General features: G+C 46.7%; 1 protein-coding gene across 5 annotated transcripts; it reads left to right on the forward strand.

Moving 5' to 3' along the window:
- Positions 1–203: 203 nt before the first annotated feature.
- DUSP15 (dual specificity phosphatase 15) lies at positions 204–16,372 on the forward strand. Of its 5 annotated transcripts, none has more exons than XM_075118639.1 (7): positions 204–277; positions 6,850–6,958; positions 9,954–10,036; positions 10,605–10,654; positions 11,633–11,707; positions 12,480–12,651; positions 15,246–16,372. In XM_075118639.1, the coding sequence occupies exons 2-7, from the start codon at positions 6,952–6,954 to the stop codon at positions 15,456–15,458; spliced, it is 600 nt and encodes a 199-aa protein (XP_074974740.1). In that variant the 5' UTR covers positions 204–277; positions 6,850–6,951; the 3' UTR covers positions 15,459–16,372. The 5 variants fall into 5 exon arrangements, with proteins under 5 accessions (XP_074974740.1, XP_074974741.1, XP_048675449.1 ...); XM_075118640.1 differs by having other exon boundaries at positions 212–277; positions 6,850–6,883; XM_048819492.2 differs by lacking the exon at positions 204–277 and adding an exon at positions 566–755.
- The last annotated feature ends 1,854 nt before the right edge of the window (positions 16,373–18,226 follow it).

An 18,226-nucleotide genomic window follows, 5' to 3' on the forward strand; every position in this document is an offset into this window, starting at 1 on the left:
TGGGGAGTGGGTTGATGGAGGTATGTCTGTAAATAAGGAGTGTACTCATGAACGCAGTATGTGGTATGTTCCCAGACACCCTGACCTTGATGGACAGTACCTGATTGCCACTTTCTCTCTGTGATCCCTTGACCTTGCATTCCACTCTACACCGGCTGCATTATCACGCCTGGCAGTACAAAGCAAGAGGTTACTCGACAGGAAGGGAAGTTTTGCCTGTGTGTGAGTGAGCAGCAAGAGCTGGAATTGCTGCCAAGCTGCAAGTTTCTCTTGAGAGGTAGGAGTTCTGGTCTCATAGTACTGATTGCCCCGGGGGGTACAGGCAGGAGTGGGCATCCCTTTGAGCATTCAGCTGCATGGCTTAACAGACCTTCCTTCTGGAAAGCAAGGGGGACAAAGGGTTTTGTTATTTCTCCAACACTGAGGCTTTGTTCAGATTTGCTTGGAAAGCAGCAGCACTAAGTCAGCAGACAGCATGGCCTTAGCACTCCCACATGAGTGCTGAGGGGTGGGGTTTCTCCTCTATTGTCTCTGCCCTGGGCAAGAGAACAACTGGTACAAGGCACTTTAAGAGTAGCTTCACCATCTGGGAGGGAGGCAGATCCACGGAGAAGCGCTTCTGTCATTGAACATTTCAGAGGCAGCTAAGATTTCAACTGGGGAAACGCCGGTGCCACCGCATCAAGAGACAACACCTGCGCGCCCCTTGCCATCCACAGTAATTGCTTTGCACCATGGGAAATGGCATGAACAAGGTAAAGATAAACACTCTGAGACACTAGTTTTGTGGATCTCTGTTCCCTCTGAGACAGGCTTTTCAGAGCTTTTAGGGTGCGAGGTCTCTTTATTGGACTCCATTTCTTGGAAAGCAAGAGCCAGGCGCCACTTCATGTTAGATTTCAGGGCACCCTCATGTATGCTTAATTTTACAGTGAAATCTACTTTAAGGGACCAGCAAAAACCAGCTTTTCTAGTAGAAGTGGGTCTTAACTACAGGTTGAGCAAAGGTGGACAAGAAACCACATGGGGATTCTTTAGCAGTCATGTAAGTCAGTAGGCAAAGTCCTTAGTACAGGTCTGGCGTGTCAGTAAGGTTTCTAAGCAACTGTGCTATTACCCTAGGAAGACAGCAATAAGTAGACAGACATCAGAGCTGATCAATGGTGATCCTGGGATTCCTCCCCAGGAGATTACAGCAGTGCCACCAGAGAGGCCAGGAGGTCAGTGCACGGCCCAGGACATTACCCTGTGAAGGTGAAAGAAAAGTTCTACACCACCTTAGAGAACTAGATGAGATAAGCACATGACAAGAGATCTGTAAGGTGTGACCTTTGTACTGCACCACTCGGCTTCTCAGCATTCCCAGTAGCAGCTGCTCTAACACCACGGGCTTTGCTGTATACAATATCCAGGGCATAGCTTATCGGAGAGGGCAGCCACTGCTTCCCCTTCAGTGAAGTTTTCCCAAGTTGCAAGGAAGTGACTTTATTTGCCTGTATAAGAACCTCCATTCTTAACCCTGTTTTTAAATTAGTCTCCCTCTCTGCGCTATCACTGCACAGCGAAGAGTTTTGTGATAATTTGGATGAAGGGTGCAATATATCAAACTATTGCATTTCATGGAGGAGTAGGACTGAATGAGACATGTTATTGTGTAATAAGGACATTCTTGGATACATAGCTACTGCAGTTTCCCCTTTAGACGTGTCCTTTCACTACAGCAATCTCTTAGAATCTAATTTCTATGATAGCTGAAAGTTAGTTTGTAAAAGGCACATTGTCTATATAAATTTGATCCAAATTTTAAATATTAAAAAAAAAAAACTCTTCTGAACAATGAGGTCAATAGAAACATTTCCAAATTTACTTTTTTTTAAAAAAGTGAAACTGTAGTTTTAAGCTTTCCCCTGCAGTGTTTGCAAACCAACCACTGAAGCATCAAGAACTTTAAACTGACGATAAAAAAAAGTCAAATGCTCAACTACGAAATGGGGAATAACTGGCTAGGTGGTCATACTGCTGAAAAGGATCTGGAGGTTATAGCGGACCACAAACTGAATAGGAGTTTCAGAGTAGCAGCCGTGTTAGTCTGTATTCGCAAAATGAAAAGGAGGACTCACCACCTTAGAGACTCACCAATTCTTTTGAGCATAAGCTTTCGTGAGCTACAGCTCACTTCATCCGAATTCATTCATTCATTTTCTTTTTGCGAATACAGACTAACACGGCTATTACTCTGAAATCTGATCACAGTCTTCCATATGTTAAGAGGCATTTTAAAGAGGATGGGGATCAGCTGTTCTCCACCTCCACTGAAGGTAGAACAAGAAGTAATGGGCTTAATCTGCAGAAAGGGACATTTTAGGTTAGACATTAGGAAAAACTTTCTAACTGTAAGGGTATTTAAGCTCTGGAACAGGCTTCTAAGGGAGGTCATGGAAGATCATTGGAAGCTTTTAAAAACAAGTTGGACAAACACCTGTCAGGGATGGTCTAGCTTTATTTGGTCCTTCCACAGCACAGGGGGCTGGACTCAATGACTTCAAGGTCTTATCCAACCTTACATTTCTATGAAAAGTGAAAACGACTCCTTTAGTTTTCATTGTCCAGGCTGAGAGAAATGTAAAAATGTAAACAAAGAAGTTATGAGTACACTGAATTTTTAAACGTCTCACTTCTAATAGCCTAAGGTGCTATTAGTAAGGGAGGTGTCATAAATATAAAGGGAAGGGTAAACCCCTTTGAAATCCCTCCTGGCCAGGGGAAAGCTCCTCTCACCTGTAAAGGGTTAAGAAGCTAAAGGTAACCTCGCTGGCACCTGACCAAAAGGACCAATGAGGAGACAAGATACTTTCAAAAGCTGGGAGGAGGGAGAGAAACAAAGGGTCTGTGTCTGTCTGTAGTTGTCTTGGCCGGGGATAGACCAGGAATGGAGTCTTAGAACTTTTAGTAAGTAATCTAGCTAGGTATGTGTTAGATTATGATTTCTTTAAATGGCTGAGAAAAGCATTGTGCTGAATAGAATAACTATTTCTGTCTGTGTATCTTTTTTGTAACTTAAGGTTTTGCCTAGAGGGGTTCTCTATGTTTTTGAATCTAATTACCCTGTAAGATATCTACCATCCTGATTTTACAGGGGGGATTTCTTTATTTCTATTTACTTCTATTTTTTATTAAAAGTCTTCTTGTAAAAAACTGAATGCTTTTTCATTGTTCTCCGATCCAAGGGTTTGGGTCTGTGGTCACCTATGCAAATTGGTGAGGCTTTTTATCCAACATTTCCCAGGAAAGGGGGGGTGCAAGTGTTGGGAGGATTGTTCATTGTTCTTAAGATCCAAGGGTCTGGGTCTGTAGTCACCTAGGCAAATTGGTGAGGCTTTTTACCAAACCTTGTCCAGGAAGTGGGGTGCAGGGTTTTGGGAAGTATTTTGGGGGGAAAGACGCGTCCAAACAGCTCTTCCCCAGTAACCAGTATTAGTTTGGTGGTGGTAGCGGCCAGTCCAAGGACAATGGGGGGAATATTTTGTACCTTGGGGAAGTTTTGACCTAAGCTGGTAAAGATAAGCTTAAGAGGTTTTTTTCATGCAGGTCCCCACATCTGTACCCTAGAGTTCAGAGTGGGGGAGGAACCTTGACAGGAGGTAAAGAAATGTTTGTTTCCAGCCTACGGTTTGGAAGTTCATTCTGTCCCTAACAAAATTAAGTCTGCAACAGATGTCTTCTCACTATGGGAAATACAGTAGGTAGATTACTGGAATTGAGTAATTGTGGGAATTAAAGTATTTAAAACTTTAGATTTTCAGACAGTTTAGGGGCACAATTACATGTGCAAAATGTGCACCTCATTTGAATGCACAATTACCATGATTGCATGCACAGATCAGACATGCAGTTGTGTTCCTAAATTCTGTGACAAACTGGCCTGCTATTCTTGTGTTGGGAACAAGTTTTTTTCAGAAAAAAAAGAAAGAAAAGGAAGGACTTCTTATAGGACTGGCACTATTTGGCTAAATGGAGGAGGGAGTGTGATCTAGTGGTCCGAGCAGGGGACTGCTGAGTTCTGTACCTGATTGTGCCACTGACTTCATAGTTGGCCTCGGGCAAGTCCTGTAACTTCTGTGCCTTATTATATCCCTGTTTTAGAGATGGGGAAACTATGTACTAATTCCCCAGGGTCTGAGACTTAATTGATAAATGACTTTTGAGGTTCTCGGATGAAAAGCACTAGCAACATACAAATTGTTGTTAATTATTAATGATTATTTTAAAAAGCAACAGCAGTTTCCCAGAGTCACATCCTTAAGAACATAAGAACGGCCATACTGGGTCAGACCAAAGGTCCATCCAGCCCAGTAGCCTGTCTACTGACAGTGGCCAATGCCAGGTACCCCAGAGGGAGTGTACAGAACAGGTAATCATCAAGTGATCTCTTTCCTGCCATCCATCTCCACCCTCTGACAAACCGAGGCTAGGGACACCATTCCTTGCCCATCCTGGCTAATAGCCATTAATGGACTTAACCTCCATGAATTTATCCAGTTCTCTTTTAAACCCTGTTATAGTCCTAGCCTTCACAACCTCCTCAGGCAAGGAGTTCCATAGATTGACTGTGTCCTGTGTAAAGAAGAATTTCCTTTTATTTGTTTTAAACCTGCTGCGCATTAATTTCATTTGGTGGCCCCTAGTTCTTATATTATGAGAACAAGTAAATAACTTTTCCTTATTCACTTTTTCCACACCACTCATGATTTTATAGACCTCTATCATATCCCCTCTTAGTCTCCTCTTTTCCAAGCTGAAAAGTCCTAGCCTCTTTAATCTCTCCTCATATGGGACCCGTTCCAAACCCCTAATCATTTTAGTTGCCATTTTCTGAACCTTTTCTAATGCCAGTATATCTTTTTTGAGATGAAGGACCACATGTATATGCAGTATTCAAGATGTGGGCGTACCATGGATTTATATAAGGGCAATAAGATATTCTCCTTCTTATTCTCTATCCCTTTTTTAGTGATTGCTAACATCCTGTTTGCTTTTTTGACTGCCGCTGCACACCGTGTGGATGTCATCAGAGAACTATCCACGATGACTCCAAGATCTCTCTCCTGATTAGTTGTAGCTAAATTAGCCCCCATCATATTGTATGGATAGTTGGGGTTATTTTTTCCAATGTGCATTACTTTACATTTATCCGCATTAAATTTCATTTGCCATTTTGTTACCCAGTCACTTAGTTTTGTGAGATCTTTTTGAAGTTCTTCACAGTCTGATTTGGTCTTAACTATCTTGAGCAGTTTAGTATCATCTGCAAACTACCACCTCCCTGTTTAACCCTTTCTCCAGATCATTTATGAATAGGTTGAATAGGATTGGTCCTAGGACTGACCCTTGGGGAACAACACTAGTTACCCCTCTCCATTCTGAAAATTTACCATTTATTCCTATCCTTTGTTCCCTGTCTTTTAACCAGTTCTCAATCCATGAAAGGATCTTCCCACTTATCCCATGACTACTTAATTTACGTAAGAGCCTTTGGTGAGCGACCTTCTCAAAGGCTTTCTGGAAATCTAAGTACACTATGTCCACTGGATCCCCCTTGTCCACATGTTTGTTGACCCCCTCAAAGAACTCTAATAGATCAGTAAGACACAATCTCCCTTTACAGAACCCATGTTGACTTTTGCCCAACAATTTATGTTCTTCTATGTGTCTGACAATTTTATTCTTTCCTATTGTTTCAACTAATTTGCCCGGTACTGACGTTAGACTTACTTGCCTGTAATTGCTGGGATCACCTCTAGAGCCCTTCTTAAATACTGGCGTTACATTAGCTATCTTCCAGTCATTGGGTACAGAAGCTGATTTAAAGGACAGGTTACAAACCATAGTTAACAGTTCCGCAATTTCACATTTGAGTTCTTTCAGAACTCTTGAGTGAATGCCATCTGGTCCCGGTGACTTGTTACTGTTAAGTTTTTCAATTAATTCCAAAACCTCCTCTAGTGACACTTCAATCTGTGAAAAGAAAAGGAGTACTTGTGGCACCTTAGAGACTAACCAATGTGCCACAAGTACTCCTTTTCTTTTTGCGAATACAGACTAACACGGCTGTTACTCTGAATTCAATCTGTGACAATTCCTCAGGTTTGTCACCTACAAAAGACGGCTCAGGTTTGGGAATCTCCCTAACATCCTCAGCTGTGAAAACTGAAGCAAAGAATTCATTTAGTTTCTCCACAATGACTTTATCATCTTTAAGTGCTCCTTTTGTATCTCGATAGTCCAGGGGCCCCACTGGTTGTTTAGCAGGCTTCCTGCTTCTGATGTACTTAAAAAACATTTTGTTATTACCTTTTGAGTTTTTGGCTAGCTCTTCTTCAAACTTCTTTTTGGCTTTTCTTTTTACATTTTTACACTTAATTTGGCAGTGTTTATGCTCTTTTCTATTTACCTCACTAGGATTTGACTTCCACTTTTTAAAAGATGGCTTTTTATCTCTCATTGCTTCTTTTACATGGTTGTTAAGCCACAGTGGCTCTTTTTTAGTTCTTTAACTGTGTTTTTTAATTTGGGGTATACATTTAAGTTGAGCTTCTATTATGGTGTCTTTGAAAAGTATCCACGCAGCTTGTTAGTGACTTCACTGGCAGGGGTCCAGGAAGGGGGAGGGTTGGTGGTGCAGAGTGGTGGTTTCCTTTGTTTGTTTTGGTTCTTCTTGGCTTGTTCTGAGAGGCAAGCATGCTACAGGCTTCCTCTCTGTCTGAATGCTGGATGGGAGGGTGGGGAAGGGATGCAACACACCAGGAGTCACCCTCTTTCAGGCTGAATCTTCTCTTTTGTGTCCTGCAGGTTCTCCCTGGACTTTACCTTGGGAACTTCATAGGTGAGCAGCACTGCTGAGAGCACCCAGAGAACTGTCTGAGCTGGAAAGTTACCGATAGTCTGTGTTGCATGACATGTATGTAGTCCTCTGCCCCACTGTCCCCCATTACGAGGGAGCCTTGTTCTCTCCAGGCCCTGACAACACTGTGTGTGCTTATTTAGACCAGAAGCACTGGTATCAAAGTGATTAATATCCTGAGAGGTGACATCCAGAGGAGCTAGAGATGCTCAACCACACAACTTGTCCTACAGAAGACAGGGATTGTTCTGTACTGCATGGATGTGGGAGAGAGATTTCTACCTGGCTTGGTCGTGATTAAGAAGCACCATCATATCTCATTAAGCTTCCTGTGCTCCTGGGTCACTCTGTCATAGGCATTGTCTCCATCATGGCAGGCAGAGAGGTGTCAGCACCCCTGCAAGAATCCCTTCCTCTCACTTCCTGATTCTTGCATTTAACTCAAGTGCCACATCCTCACCTGCAAGGCCCTGCCTACTCTCCTACCTACCTCTGCTCTCCTCTCCCCTCTTCCCTTTTCTCCATCTGTCACTCTTCCCCTGGTGCTTGGGAGAAGTGCTCTCCCCCTTGTCCACTCAAGGCTCTCTCCTCTCACCTGCTTTATTCCCCAGTGTGATCAGTGTTCTTAGCCTGGTGTAGGGGTGGGACATGAAACTGTGGTGCCCAGAGAGAGGCGTAAAAAGCTAGACAGGTAGGAGGGGCTCTTGTTCAATTCAGGGACGTGAACCACAGCTGTGAGGATGTTGGGGAGCAAGGTGACAGTCAGGACAAGCACCCAAAGGGTTAAAGAGCGCCATACTGACTCTGGGCATCATGAAGTAGTACCACCCATGTGTGACTCCGAGTGTCTTGTGTTCCAACACCATGACTCTGCCTCTCCCACTCTGACACAACATCTTGATACCAGCTATAAATATCACAGCACTGGGGGTGGCAATTCTTCTGCCCTATAGACAACTAGCAGTAGACAGGGAAACCTGTTAGCTCATGCAGTGTACCAGTGGTCACCTGTTTCCCCTCTGGCGAAGGGTGTCAGAAACCCAGCTGGCCGCCTGCTGCAAAATCTCACTGTGTGGTGTTTGCAGGCGTTGTGATTCTCTACGATGACAATGGCACATGAGCAGCAGAGTGTAACCATTTATTTCCACAGGCTCAGAGCGGGAGATCTGGGAAGGGAAAACAAGACAATTCTTCCTCTTATTCCCCCTTAGGGGCCTCAGTAACTCATAGGATCTCAGGATTTACAGGTGGAAGAGGCCTAGTCAATGAGTGAGGCCATGCCCTTGCTAGGAGAGGATACAGTGGAATCTCCATCCGTAGAGGTTTTTAAGCCCTGGCTGGACAAAGCCCTGGCTGGGATGATTTAGCTGGGGTTGGTCCTGCTTTGAGCAGGGGGTTGGACTAGATGACCTCCTGAGGTCTCTTCCAACCCTAATCTTCTATGATACAGTCCCCTCAAAAGAAGATACATCTGATAGGACACTCAGTTGTCTCAAGAAGGCCATTGACTTTGTTTCTGTGCATTAAGACAGGCAGTTCATTGACTGAAAAGCCTTCTCAGAAGCCTTTGTCCAATGCACAGCGGATTCGAAAGTAGTTTGGACGAAGACTCCGAAAGGCAGTGAGACCCCCTGTATATCACAGACTAGAGTATTTCACGCATTTATCCTGTACTGAGCCCAATATCTACAGTAGACAGCATCCAGAATACTCAGACTCCAGGTTAACCAGAAAGGTTAAAGCAAGTCCAAGGCCTGCTACATTCAATCTTGGACTGGTGCTACAAGAGCACTGCTCAACCAAGAAATTGGGAGTCATGGTATAGATTTAAAGTTCAATATCTTGTGAACTGCCAGAGCTAGAGACATGTTTTCCAACTGAAAGCATCCTCTGTCCTGGTAGGTCACAAAACACTGGACATTAAAATCATGTCAGTCTAAGTACCATCATGTCAGACCCCCATACTAAGGTAATACAAACAGATAAAGGGATGGGTAGTTCTTGCTCTCCCCTCCACCCCCCTTGAATTCTGACATGGAACGACTCTCTTAGATTCTCTATTGTATTAAATATTTATATAGTGCCATTAGCACACGGTGCTTTAGAACTACAAGCCAATGCTTGATACCACTTGAACATTTAGAATCCCAAAGCTTTGAGATGGGAAAAAGCAGTGCCTAACTAGCAGCTTGCAAACTAACAGTTGCTAAAATCATAAGAGAAAAACCTGCTGCAAAGATGCTTAGTTGGCCAGAACAGCATGCTCACCTTCCAGAAGATTGACCCTAGCTCCTGAACGAATGACCAGAACCACAAAATACTGAGACCTGTTAGAGAAGCTAGGTCACTGTTCTGTAGGAATGGGGAGGACATCTAGGAATCCTCATTCAGGTAGGTACAATTCGAAAGATGACAAATGCAACAAAGCTAGTTGAGCGTATGTCAGGAGAATTGGGGAACAATCATCCGTTGAGATAAGTTCAAACATTAAAGAGTTCAGGCCGACGGGGCCGCTCTCAGACATGTTGTAAGTGGGTGCAGCTCCTTTGCTGCTGTTAATGGATGGGGTAAATTGTACATGCAGCAATACAAGCTGCTAGTATTTATGCTACGTTTGCATGTTGGGTAAGAGTGTGTTCCTTCATGTGGGAGCATTTGGATGTGTGCATGCTGCAAGCAGGTATGCGAATGTGTTTGCATGTGTGTTTGCACACATTTTTCCAAGCATGTGTTCATTATACTGTGGCATGTTGGGGTGCGTTTGAATTCATTCAGGTGTGAGCAGGCAGGGTGCGTGTTCATTTAGGGAGGTGTCTTTTGGTGTAATGTGTGTGCATGCACATAGCGATTTATAGGTTGTTTTCAGCTGTGGCAGCATTTGCTCACCTGCAGTGTGTATTGGCACCTGTGTGTGTGTGTAATGCAGCTATGTGTTTCTATGCAGCAAGGTGTGTGCATGCTTATTTGTCTGCAGGGGTGCGGCAGGCATGCTCGTGGGACGTGTAATAACTAAGTACATACTGCAATCTCATTGTGTTTTTCCTTCTTTCAGATGCCAAAGATTTGGAGCAACTGAGCAGGAATAAGATCACCCACATTATTTCAATCCATGAATCTCCCCAGCCACTACTGCAGGTAGGTATCTAAGTCCCTAACATCACCCCTCTGCCTTCTACTCATCCACTTGCCCCTAACATCCTCCTTCTCCCTCAAGAAGAAAAGCCACAGTGATAGCTACCCACCCTTCAACAGTCTCAAAGGAACTGGGTTGCTCCTTCAGCCTTCCTGTGACTATAACCCCCAAATCTAAGAGTCCCAAAGATACGCTCAGAAAGCAAAATGATCAGGGACTGTCTGCTCTTTGGCCTTAGTTAGAGATCACTGAGTCCTCATCTCTGTTTATCCCGTCGCTATCCAAAGTCACTGATTTCCTTCCCTGATCACTCATTCCGTGGTCTGCATTCCCAGATGGATAGTGGACATTGCTCCTTGGACTCTGGAGGTATTTTCAGGAGCAGAGGGAGGTGGTACTTGCTTTACTGTCATGGGAAAGCTGGGGTTGGGGTAGGGAAGTAGTAACTAAAGGGCTAAAGGGGAGTTGTCTTTGTAGAGTGAGCAGCTCTGGGGGCAGCCCTTTGGGAAAATAAGACCTTCAGATCTCTCGGGGGTCCTAACCTTGACCTGTGCATTTTGTGCATTTCAGGAAATGACTTATCTTCGCATTCCTCTGCCAGATACACCCGAGGCCAACATGTAAGTTCCAAGCCAAGGCTGCTCCAGAATCAGAGTCACGGGGAACCTTGGAGCTTGCAGGACAAACTGGGGGATAGGCACTAACTGCACTGCTGAGGCCTCAAACCAGCTGTCTCCAGTGGACACTCAGGATGGCACCTTGCCAGAGAGTCCTGTAGGATGAAACAATCATACCATACCGCTGGGACGGTGTCACAGTCACAATGCAACACCCTGCCTGAGCTTAGTTTGAGAGGTGTCACAAGCTAGTTACAGGCTCCCTAAACTCAGGATGGCAGACACCACTCGAGAATCCAGTGGCCACAGACCACTGCGAGGGAGGGGTAGCATGCTTAGCTGAATAAGAGCGGGGGTGGTGGAGGAGGGGAAAAGGGTCCTACTTCGGAGGTATGAATAACAGAGCAGGGCTTTGGGGTTGTGTGCGATGCACTCAGCACTGAGGTATGCGAGCACTAACCGAGGGCTCAAACAGACAAGCTGCCTGAGGCTAGAGTTTGGCTCATTTTCATTAACTCCTGGAAAGTGCCCCTCAGTCTTCGGCTGTGCCTGGACTGGTGCGTAGAGCACGGGTGCCCTCCGGAAGCCTGGCAGCTGCTGCTTTGGAGCCCTCTGCTGTAGGGTGCGCTGAATAGCCTGGAGCATCAGCCCCCTGGCACGGCTACTTCTTCTGGAAGCACTGATGCACCATGCTGTTAAATCAGCAGCTGTGAATGGTGCCTAGGAAAGAAGCAGTGATCACTATTTTAGTTTGCTCGCCTTGCCCTGCGCACCATGGGGCACCTGCGGCTCCTGGTAAAATCCTATTTCACAGCCTGGAGTAGGGTGACCTTACAGCAAATGTGAAAAATCGGGACAGGGGTGGGGAGTAATAGGAGACTATATAAGAAAAAGACCCAAAAATCAGAACTTTCCCTATAAAATCGGGACATCTGGTCACCCTAGCCTGGAGTCTTCATTCTATTTTATTTTTCCTGCTAGCAAGAAGCACTTTAAAGAATGTATCAATTTTATCCACTACTGTCGCCTGCATGGAGGGACCTGCCTTGTTCACTGGTAATGCTCCCTTCCAATGACCCTCATGCAGCTTTCTCCCAAGTACAGTGCAGTGGAAGCTGGACTGGGCAGCAGAGTCCCCAGAAGGCCCAGGCTTTGTAGGAAACAGATTGCACATGCTGGGCTCAGCTTACCAAACACAGCAAGTGTGTGCTGATGGGCTCTGCTTGTGGGTGAACCTCGCTTGAGACTGGGGTGTTGCCTGGAGACAGAGATCATGCGAGTGTCTCCCCAGCCCCGCTTGATTTAAGGATGCCGTTGGGTTAGAGGACTGTTTACCAAGCAGATAGGGCAGCATTAGTTTCAGTTGTAATGGAGAGGAAGAGGAACCGATTTGGGGGCAGGACTCCAGGAAGTGGCTCATGTTTTCACTTCTTCTAGGGGCTGTAATGTGTGTATAGATCTAATTGAGGTCATGGTGAAAGTGTCCCGTCTCCAGGAGAATCATAGAAGATCAGGGTTGGACGGGACCTCAGGAGGTCATCTAGTCCAACCCCCTGCTCAAAGCAGGACCAATCCCCAATTTTTGTCCCAGATCCCAAATGGCCCCCTCAAGAATTTAACTCACAACCCTGGGTTTAGCAGGCCAATGCTCAAACCACTGAGCTATCCCTCCCCCCTCCAAGGAGGAACTGAAGTAGCCATGAAGAAAGAAGGAGGGCATGGTGGTGGGGGTGGGGATGGGCTCGAAGGAGGATGGCTGTGAGTGGGGGTGGGAATGAGGAAGAAACAGCAAAATCAAGGCCCTGTTTTTCCCCACTTCTGACTCCAGCCTTGCGGGGATCTCCCGGAGCACCACCATTGTTGTTGCCTATGTCATGGCAGTGACAGAGCTAAGCTGGCAAGAGGTATTGCAGGCGGTAAGAGCAGTGCGACCGATTGCCAATCCCAACCCCGGCTTCAGGCAGCAGCTGGAGGTGTTCGGCCACGGCCCTGCACGAAAGGTGAGAGCAGAAGGCTGCGTATAGCCATGGTGACTGTGGTCAGTCCTTATATAGCGCTTCCCAGGCATTGCGCAAGCCCAGGGAGAGAAGGACTCAGAATCCAGAGCGGGACCTGGATCCCCAAAGAGCAAGGGAGAGCTCGGAAGAAGAGAGAGAAAAGGTGGTCATTAGAAAGAAACGGATCAAGACGTGGGATCCAATGGTGGGGAAAGGCATCAGAGAGATCTATAATCCCCCACAGAAAGAGAGAGGCTGTCCTGAGAGAGATTCCCAATGAGAGAGCCACACAATCCCCCCTCCTTCCAAACACAGCATATGGCCAGGCCACCAGGGCTAGCAACCCCCCCAGGCCGACAGGACCCCGACTCCTGCCTGCAGTAGTGCAGCCTGCAGCTTGGACCAGGCCCCCAGCAGGTCACGGTAGCACTCACCACCTGCTTGACGTGCTGCACTGCCCTGCCACTGCATTCCTATTGGTCACTCACATGGCCACAAGCACAAACCAAGGGCATCTTCCTTGCCCCATTTAACTGGGCAACCTAGGTAATTACAGGCCTGCTAGCCTGACGTCGATCCCAGGCAAGGTAATGGAGCGGCTGATACAGGACTCGATTAATAAAGAATTAAAGGAGGGTATTGTAATTAATGCAGGCAGCATGGGTTTATAGAAAATAGATTCTGTCAAACTAATAGATATGCTTCTATAAGGCATTTGACTTGGTATCAAATGATGTTTTGATAAAAAAAACTATCACGATATAAAATTAATATGGCACACATTAAGTGGATTAAAAACTGGCTAAGTGATTGGTCTCAAAATGTAATGAATAGCCATCCAGTTGGTATGTTTACAGTGGGGTCCCACAGGGATCGGTTCTTGGCCCTATGCTATTTAACATTTTTATCAGTGACCTGGAAGAAAACATAAAATCATCACTGATAAAGTTTGCAGATGACACAAAAATTGGGGGAGTGATAAATAACGGAGAAGAACAAGTCACTGATTCAGAGCAATCTGGATCACTTGGTAAACTGGATGCAAGCAAACAATACGCATTTTAATATGGCTAAATGGATATGTGTTCATCTAGGAACAAAGAACACTGGCCAAGGACTCTATCCTTGGAAGTAGTGACTCTGATGGTGGATAATCAGCTGAACATGAGCTCCCAGAGTGCCGTTGTGGCCAAAAGAGTGAATCTGGGATGCATAAACCAGGGAATCTTGAGCAGGAGCAGAGGGGTTGTTCTACCTCTCTGTGTTTGCTGCTGGAATCCTGTGTCCAGTTCTGGTGCCCACAATTCAAGAAGGCTGTTGATAAATTAGAGGCGGTTCAGAGAAGAGCCATGAAAATGTTTCAAGGATTAGAAAACACACCTTAGAGTGATAGATTGAAGGAGCTCAGTCTACTTAGCTTAAGAAAGGGAAGGTTAAGGGGTGGCTTGACTACAGTCTACAAGTACCTACATGGGGAACAAATGTTTAATAATGCTCTCTTCAGTCCAGCAGAGAAAGCTCTAACATGATCCAGTGGCTGGAAGTGGAAGCTAGACAGATTCAGACTGGAAAGAAGGTGTAGATTTTTGACAGTGAGGGTAGTTAACCATTGGAACAATTTACCAAGGCTCATGGTGGATTTTCCATCTCTGACCATTTTAAAAGCATGATTGGATGTTTTTCTAAAAGATCTGCTCTGGGAATGATTTGGGGGACGTTTCATGTAGAAGGTCAGACTAGGTGATCACAGTGGTCCCTTCTGGCCTTGCAATCTGTGAACCTATCAACATCTGGGCACTCCCCCGAGTGGCACTTAGCTCCCTGCTCTCTGAGGGAGGCAGGAAGACCAAGGAGGCCCAATACGTGGACTGACTGAAGCAGAGGTGGGGCCAGCAGGAACACGTGGAGCTCCCACATCACCAGCATCTTGGAGAGGGTCAGTAGGAAAAGAGAAAGCAAAGCAGGAGAGACCAAATCCTAATCAATTCTGTGGAGCGGTACACTCTCCCGCTCCTCCAGTACCGTGCATAGCGCCTCCTGGCCTCCCTTGTATCAAACGTGGCAGGATCACCAATTCCCAGGACCTTGGATTTCTGTCCATTTGAAATATGGCACCTGCAGCAGCCCAAGCTGGGTTATTGGTTTGCTCCTTATGGCAAAGGAAAAGCACCACCTACAGAGCCATCAACACCTGTTACACCTCAATATATCCTGGAGGTCACCCATCTAAATACTGAGCCAATACATTTCCCTTTACTGGGGCCAGTTCCTCAGTGGTGCAAATCAGTATCGCGATTCGTTTCCATTGAGCTACCCAGATTTATACCCGATGAGGATCTGGCCCATAACACGTAGCTCAGTGCAAGAGAGAGACAGGAGAGGGGTCTAGGAGCGCTGTGAGAGGAGAATAGGCCACAGTATATTACAGCACATGTTCAGCCTCAGAAATTCCGCACTTTGTGACCCAGCTGAACTGGGCCATCACAAACCTCTGAAGCACCTGGCATTGGCCACTGTCAGGAGACAGGATACTGGGATAGATGGATCCTTGGTCTGACCCAACCTGACCGTTCTGATGTTCTCCTTGCACCCTGCAGATTCACAGACACCTGGAGCAGAGATATGGAGCCAACACTTTCAATGACGAGGAGGAGATAAGGCTCCTGCTTCCAGCAGACAGAGAAGGCACATCCAGGACAGATGGACCCCTGCAGGGACTGATGCCAAGGAGCAAAGACATCAAGAACACAGTCCCCTTTCTGCTGCGGGTGAAGCAGACATTCTCCTGCATCCCCACCTGTTTGAAGTGAGTCCAGCTGAGGCACAGAGAGGAGGGAAGCAAGGCATTCTGGGAAAGTGCATAGCCTAACATATCAGACTGACAAACACCAAGGCCTGGAAAGGGACACCCCTGCTATTGTATGTCAGGGGAGAGGTACGGTCCAGTGGAGCAAGCACAGGCCTGGGAGCCAGGAACTCCTGGGTTCCCATCCAAGCTCTGTTGTCTTCCTCTGTGGCTTTGGGCAAGTCACCAAACATCTGCCTCAGTTTCCCCATCTAACGTGTGGGGGGTTAATTCTTATGTTTCTATTTCCCAGGCTGCTGTGAGGGTTGGTTAGTAAATATACAAAGGGCACTGGGAGGGTTAGATGTGCTGACTATCATCATCAGTGAACAGATCGGCCTTGAGCACACAGCATTGAGCCCCAGCTTACTGAGTCAGATCAGAACAGCTGTGCAGGAGGGGATTTTCCTGCCGCTAAGAGACTGTATTGGAAAGTAGCAGCCAGGGATGGACTTTGGCAGCAGATTTTAATACTTCAATAAATGCTGCACTGAACCCATAAAAATAAAATGAAGTGTGGGGGCATGTCTCTTTATAGATGAAACTTTTTCCATCAGCAAGTGGTTTCCACTGTCCAGGGGGATTGATAAGAAGTGTGTGTGTGTTTTCCATTAGACCCAGTACACCAGCCAGGAGACAGCTCTCATGCAGGCAAAGGTCCAAATGTAGGCAACAGGCTAAGTAGAAATCAAGAATGAACTGTGTGTTAACAGGGTTGCACTCCATTTCCTCTGATCCTGGTGTGGTCTCCCACAGGGGGCAAATAATATTTAACACAGGGCTAGCTATTGCTAGAGCTGAATATGAAGCCATTTTGTTTGAAGACTTTTTACATACGTATTTCCTAATAAACTTCTTCTCAGTGCAGAGTTTTATGTACATTTCAGCACAGAGCAGAGTTCAATCGGAAAAAGGGGGTGTGATGATTGGGGAAGACTGGGAGTGAGCAAGGCTCTCTGGAGCCAGAAAGAGCCTTTGGGAGTATGTAACATCCCTGCCACCAATGCTCCCATGCGGCTGCAGCAGAGTGGACTAGGACATTAATTATTCATGCTTACTGCTAATGTATTTACACAGTGCCTAATGTGCACCAGGTTCTTTGCAGAGCAAATAAAGAGACAAACTCTCTGCCTTGAAGAGCTTACACAGCCCATGGCCCCAGTCCCGCAGGGAGCTTCACCCACGAGGACCTCTGCATCTGCAGAGAGCTCCATGGACATCAGAGGAGACTATGCAGGCATGGAGCTCTGTCTGCACAGAGCTCGGGATCAGAGCCAGACATCATTCCAGCTGTTTTGGACATTAAAGTTAATAAACTAGTGTAAAAAAAACTCTATTTAGGAGTGTCCCCCTTCACCCTCTGTCCTGACCTCTAGTACTGCACCTCCCATGGCAGAAGTGTCCCACCATCTCAGTCCTGGGTGACGAGAGCTCGGAGGCCCATGCGTGAAAGTGCAATTCTAAAAAAGAGTGGAATAAAGAACTCACACAGCCGTGTCCCCGAGTGCAGACTGCCAAAGCAATTGGACATACCCAGCAAGCGCACCAGGCGCTCGGCTAGCAAAAGGACTTTGACTTTATCCCTGCCACACTGGAGTTAAATACCCAACAAACCTGCACCTTTGGGCCCCATAGTCCTGCCTCTACGTTACCCAATAAAATCAGATGACAGAACATCATCAGAACGGCAGCTGCTGCCTGACACCCGGGAGATTCCTGTGCAAGGAGCTCTTTGGTGGGACACATGAAGCTGGTGGGATTCGTAGCCTCAGGCTCCTCAGGACATGGGCTCTCTCTTCCTATATGTCTGTGCAGCACCGAGGACTCTGGTGCCTTAACCCTCCCTTGGCGTTACAGCAGACGAATGGAATACCAGTCATCTTGACGTGCTCCATAAGCCTGCTGGGTTTCTATGCTTCAGTGCCAAGCATTTTCCTATGGTGTTGCCCTTGGCTATGCCCACACTGTGAGCTACGAGCGTGATTCCCCTGCTTGTGCACACACGCCAGTGCTGGGCATTGTAGCCAGGATAGCACAGGGAGTGACAGCAGAGGCATGGCTGAGCAGTGCCAAGTGCAAACCCTCCTGAGACCAGTGGATATGCGCTTGCTGCTGCCCCATGCGACTGTGTCTACGCTGCTGTTGGTACTCACACTAGCTCCAGGTGTGAGTCTGTATCTGAGCGGGGCAAATCACGCCCCATGCTCATACTGTAGACATAGCCATGGTCTGAGCGCCCGTGCTAGGCAAAGGCTCCGTGTTGCCCACACCGCACCCTTGTTCAGCAGCCCTGTTCTTATGCTAGGCAGAGGCTGGATAACAGCTCAGAGCCCGCCGGAGGCAGTGTTACATTCTGAAAACCAGACACACCCCTGGCACTTAGCCCTCCCTTTGCTGGACAGTCCCCAGGCTACAGTGTTCAGGTCCCACTGCACTGGGCCTGGCATCTGCTCTTACGTGTCCCTTGGTCTGAATAGGCTGCAACCTCCATCTGTTCCCCCCTCACAGAAATGGGACCCGCAGCCCAGCTGCCCCAGGCCCTGTGCTGATTGCCCAGTTTAAGCCCACCCTCTCCCAAGGCTCCAGCCATGTAGGCACTCGGGGTTTACCGTTCACCTCTTTTGGGACATACTCTAGTGAAAGGTTTCAGAGTAACAGCCGTGTTAGTCTGTATTCGTAAAAAGAAAAGGAGGACTTGTGGCACCTTAGAGACTAACCAATTTATTTGAGCAT

Source organism: Caretta caretta, chromosome 13 (genome assembly GCF_965140235.1).
Source record: "Caretta caretta isolate rCarCar2 chromosome 13, rCarCar1.hap1, whole genome shotgun sequence".
NCBI classification, from domain to species: domain Eukaryota; kingdom Metazoa; phylum Chordata; order Testudines; family Cheloniidae; genus Caretta; species Caretta caretta.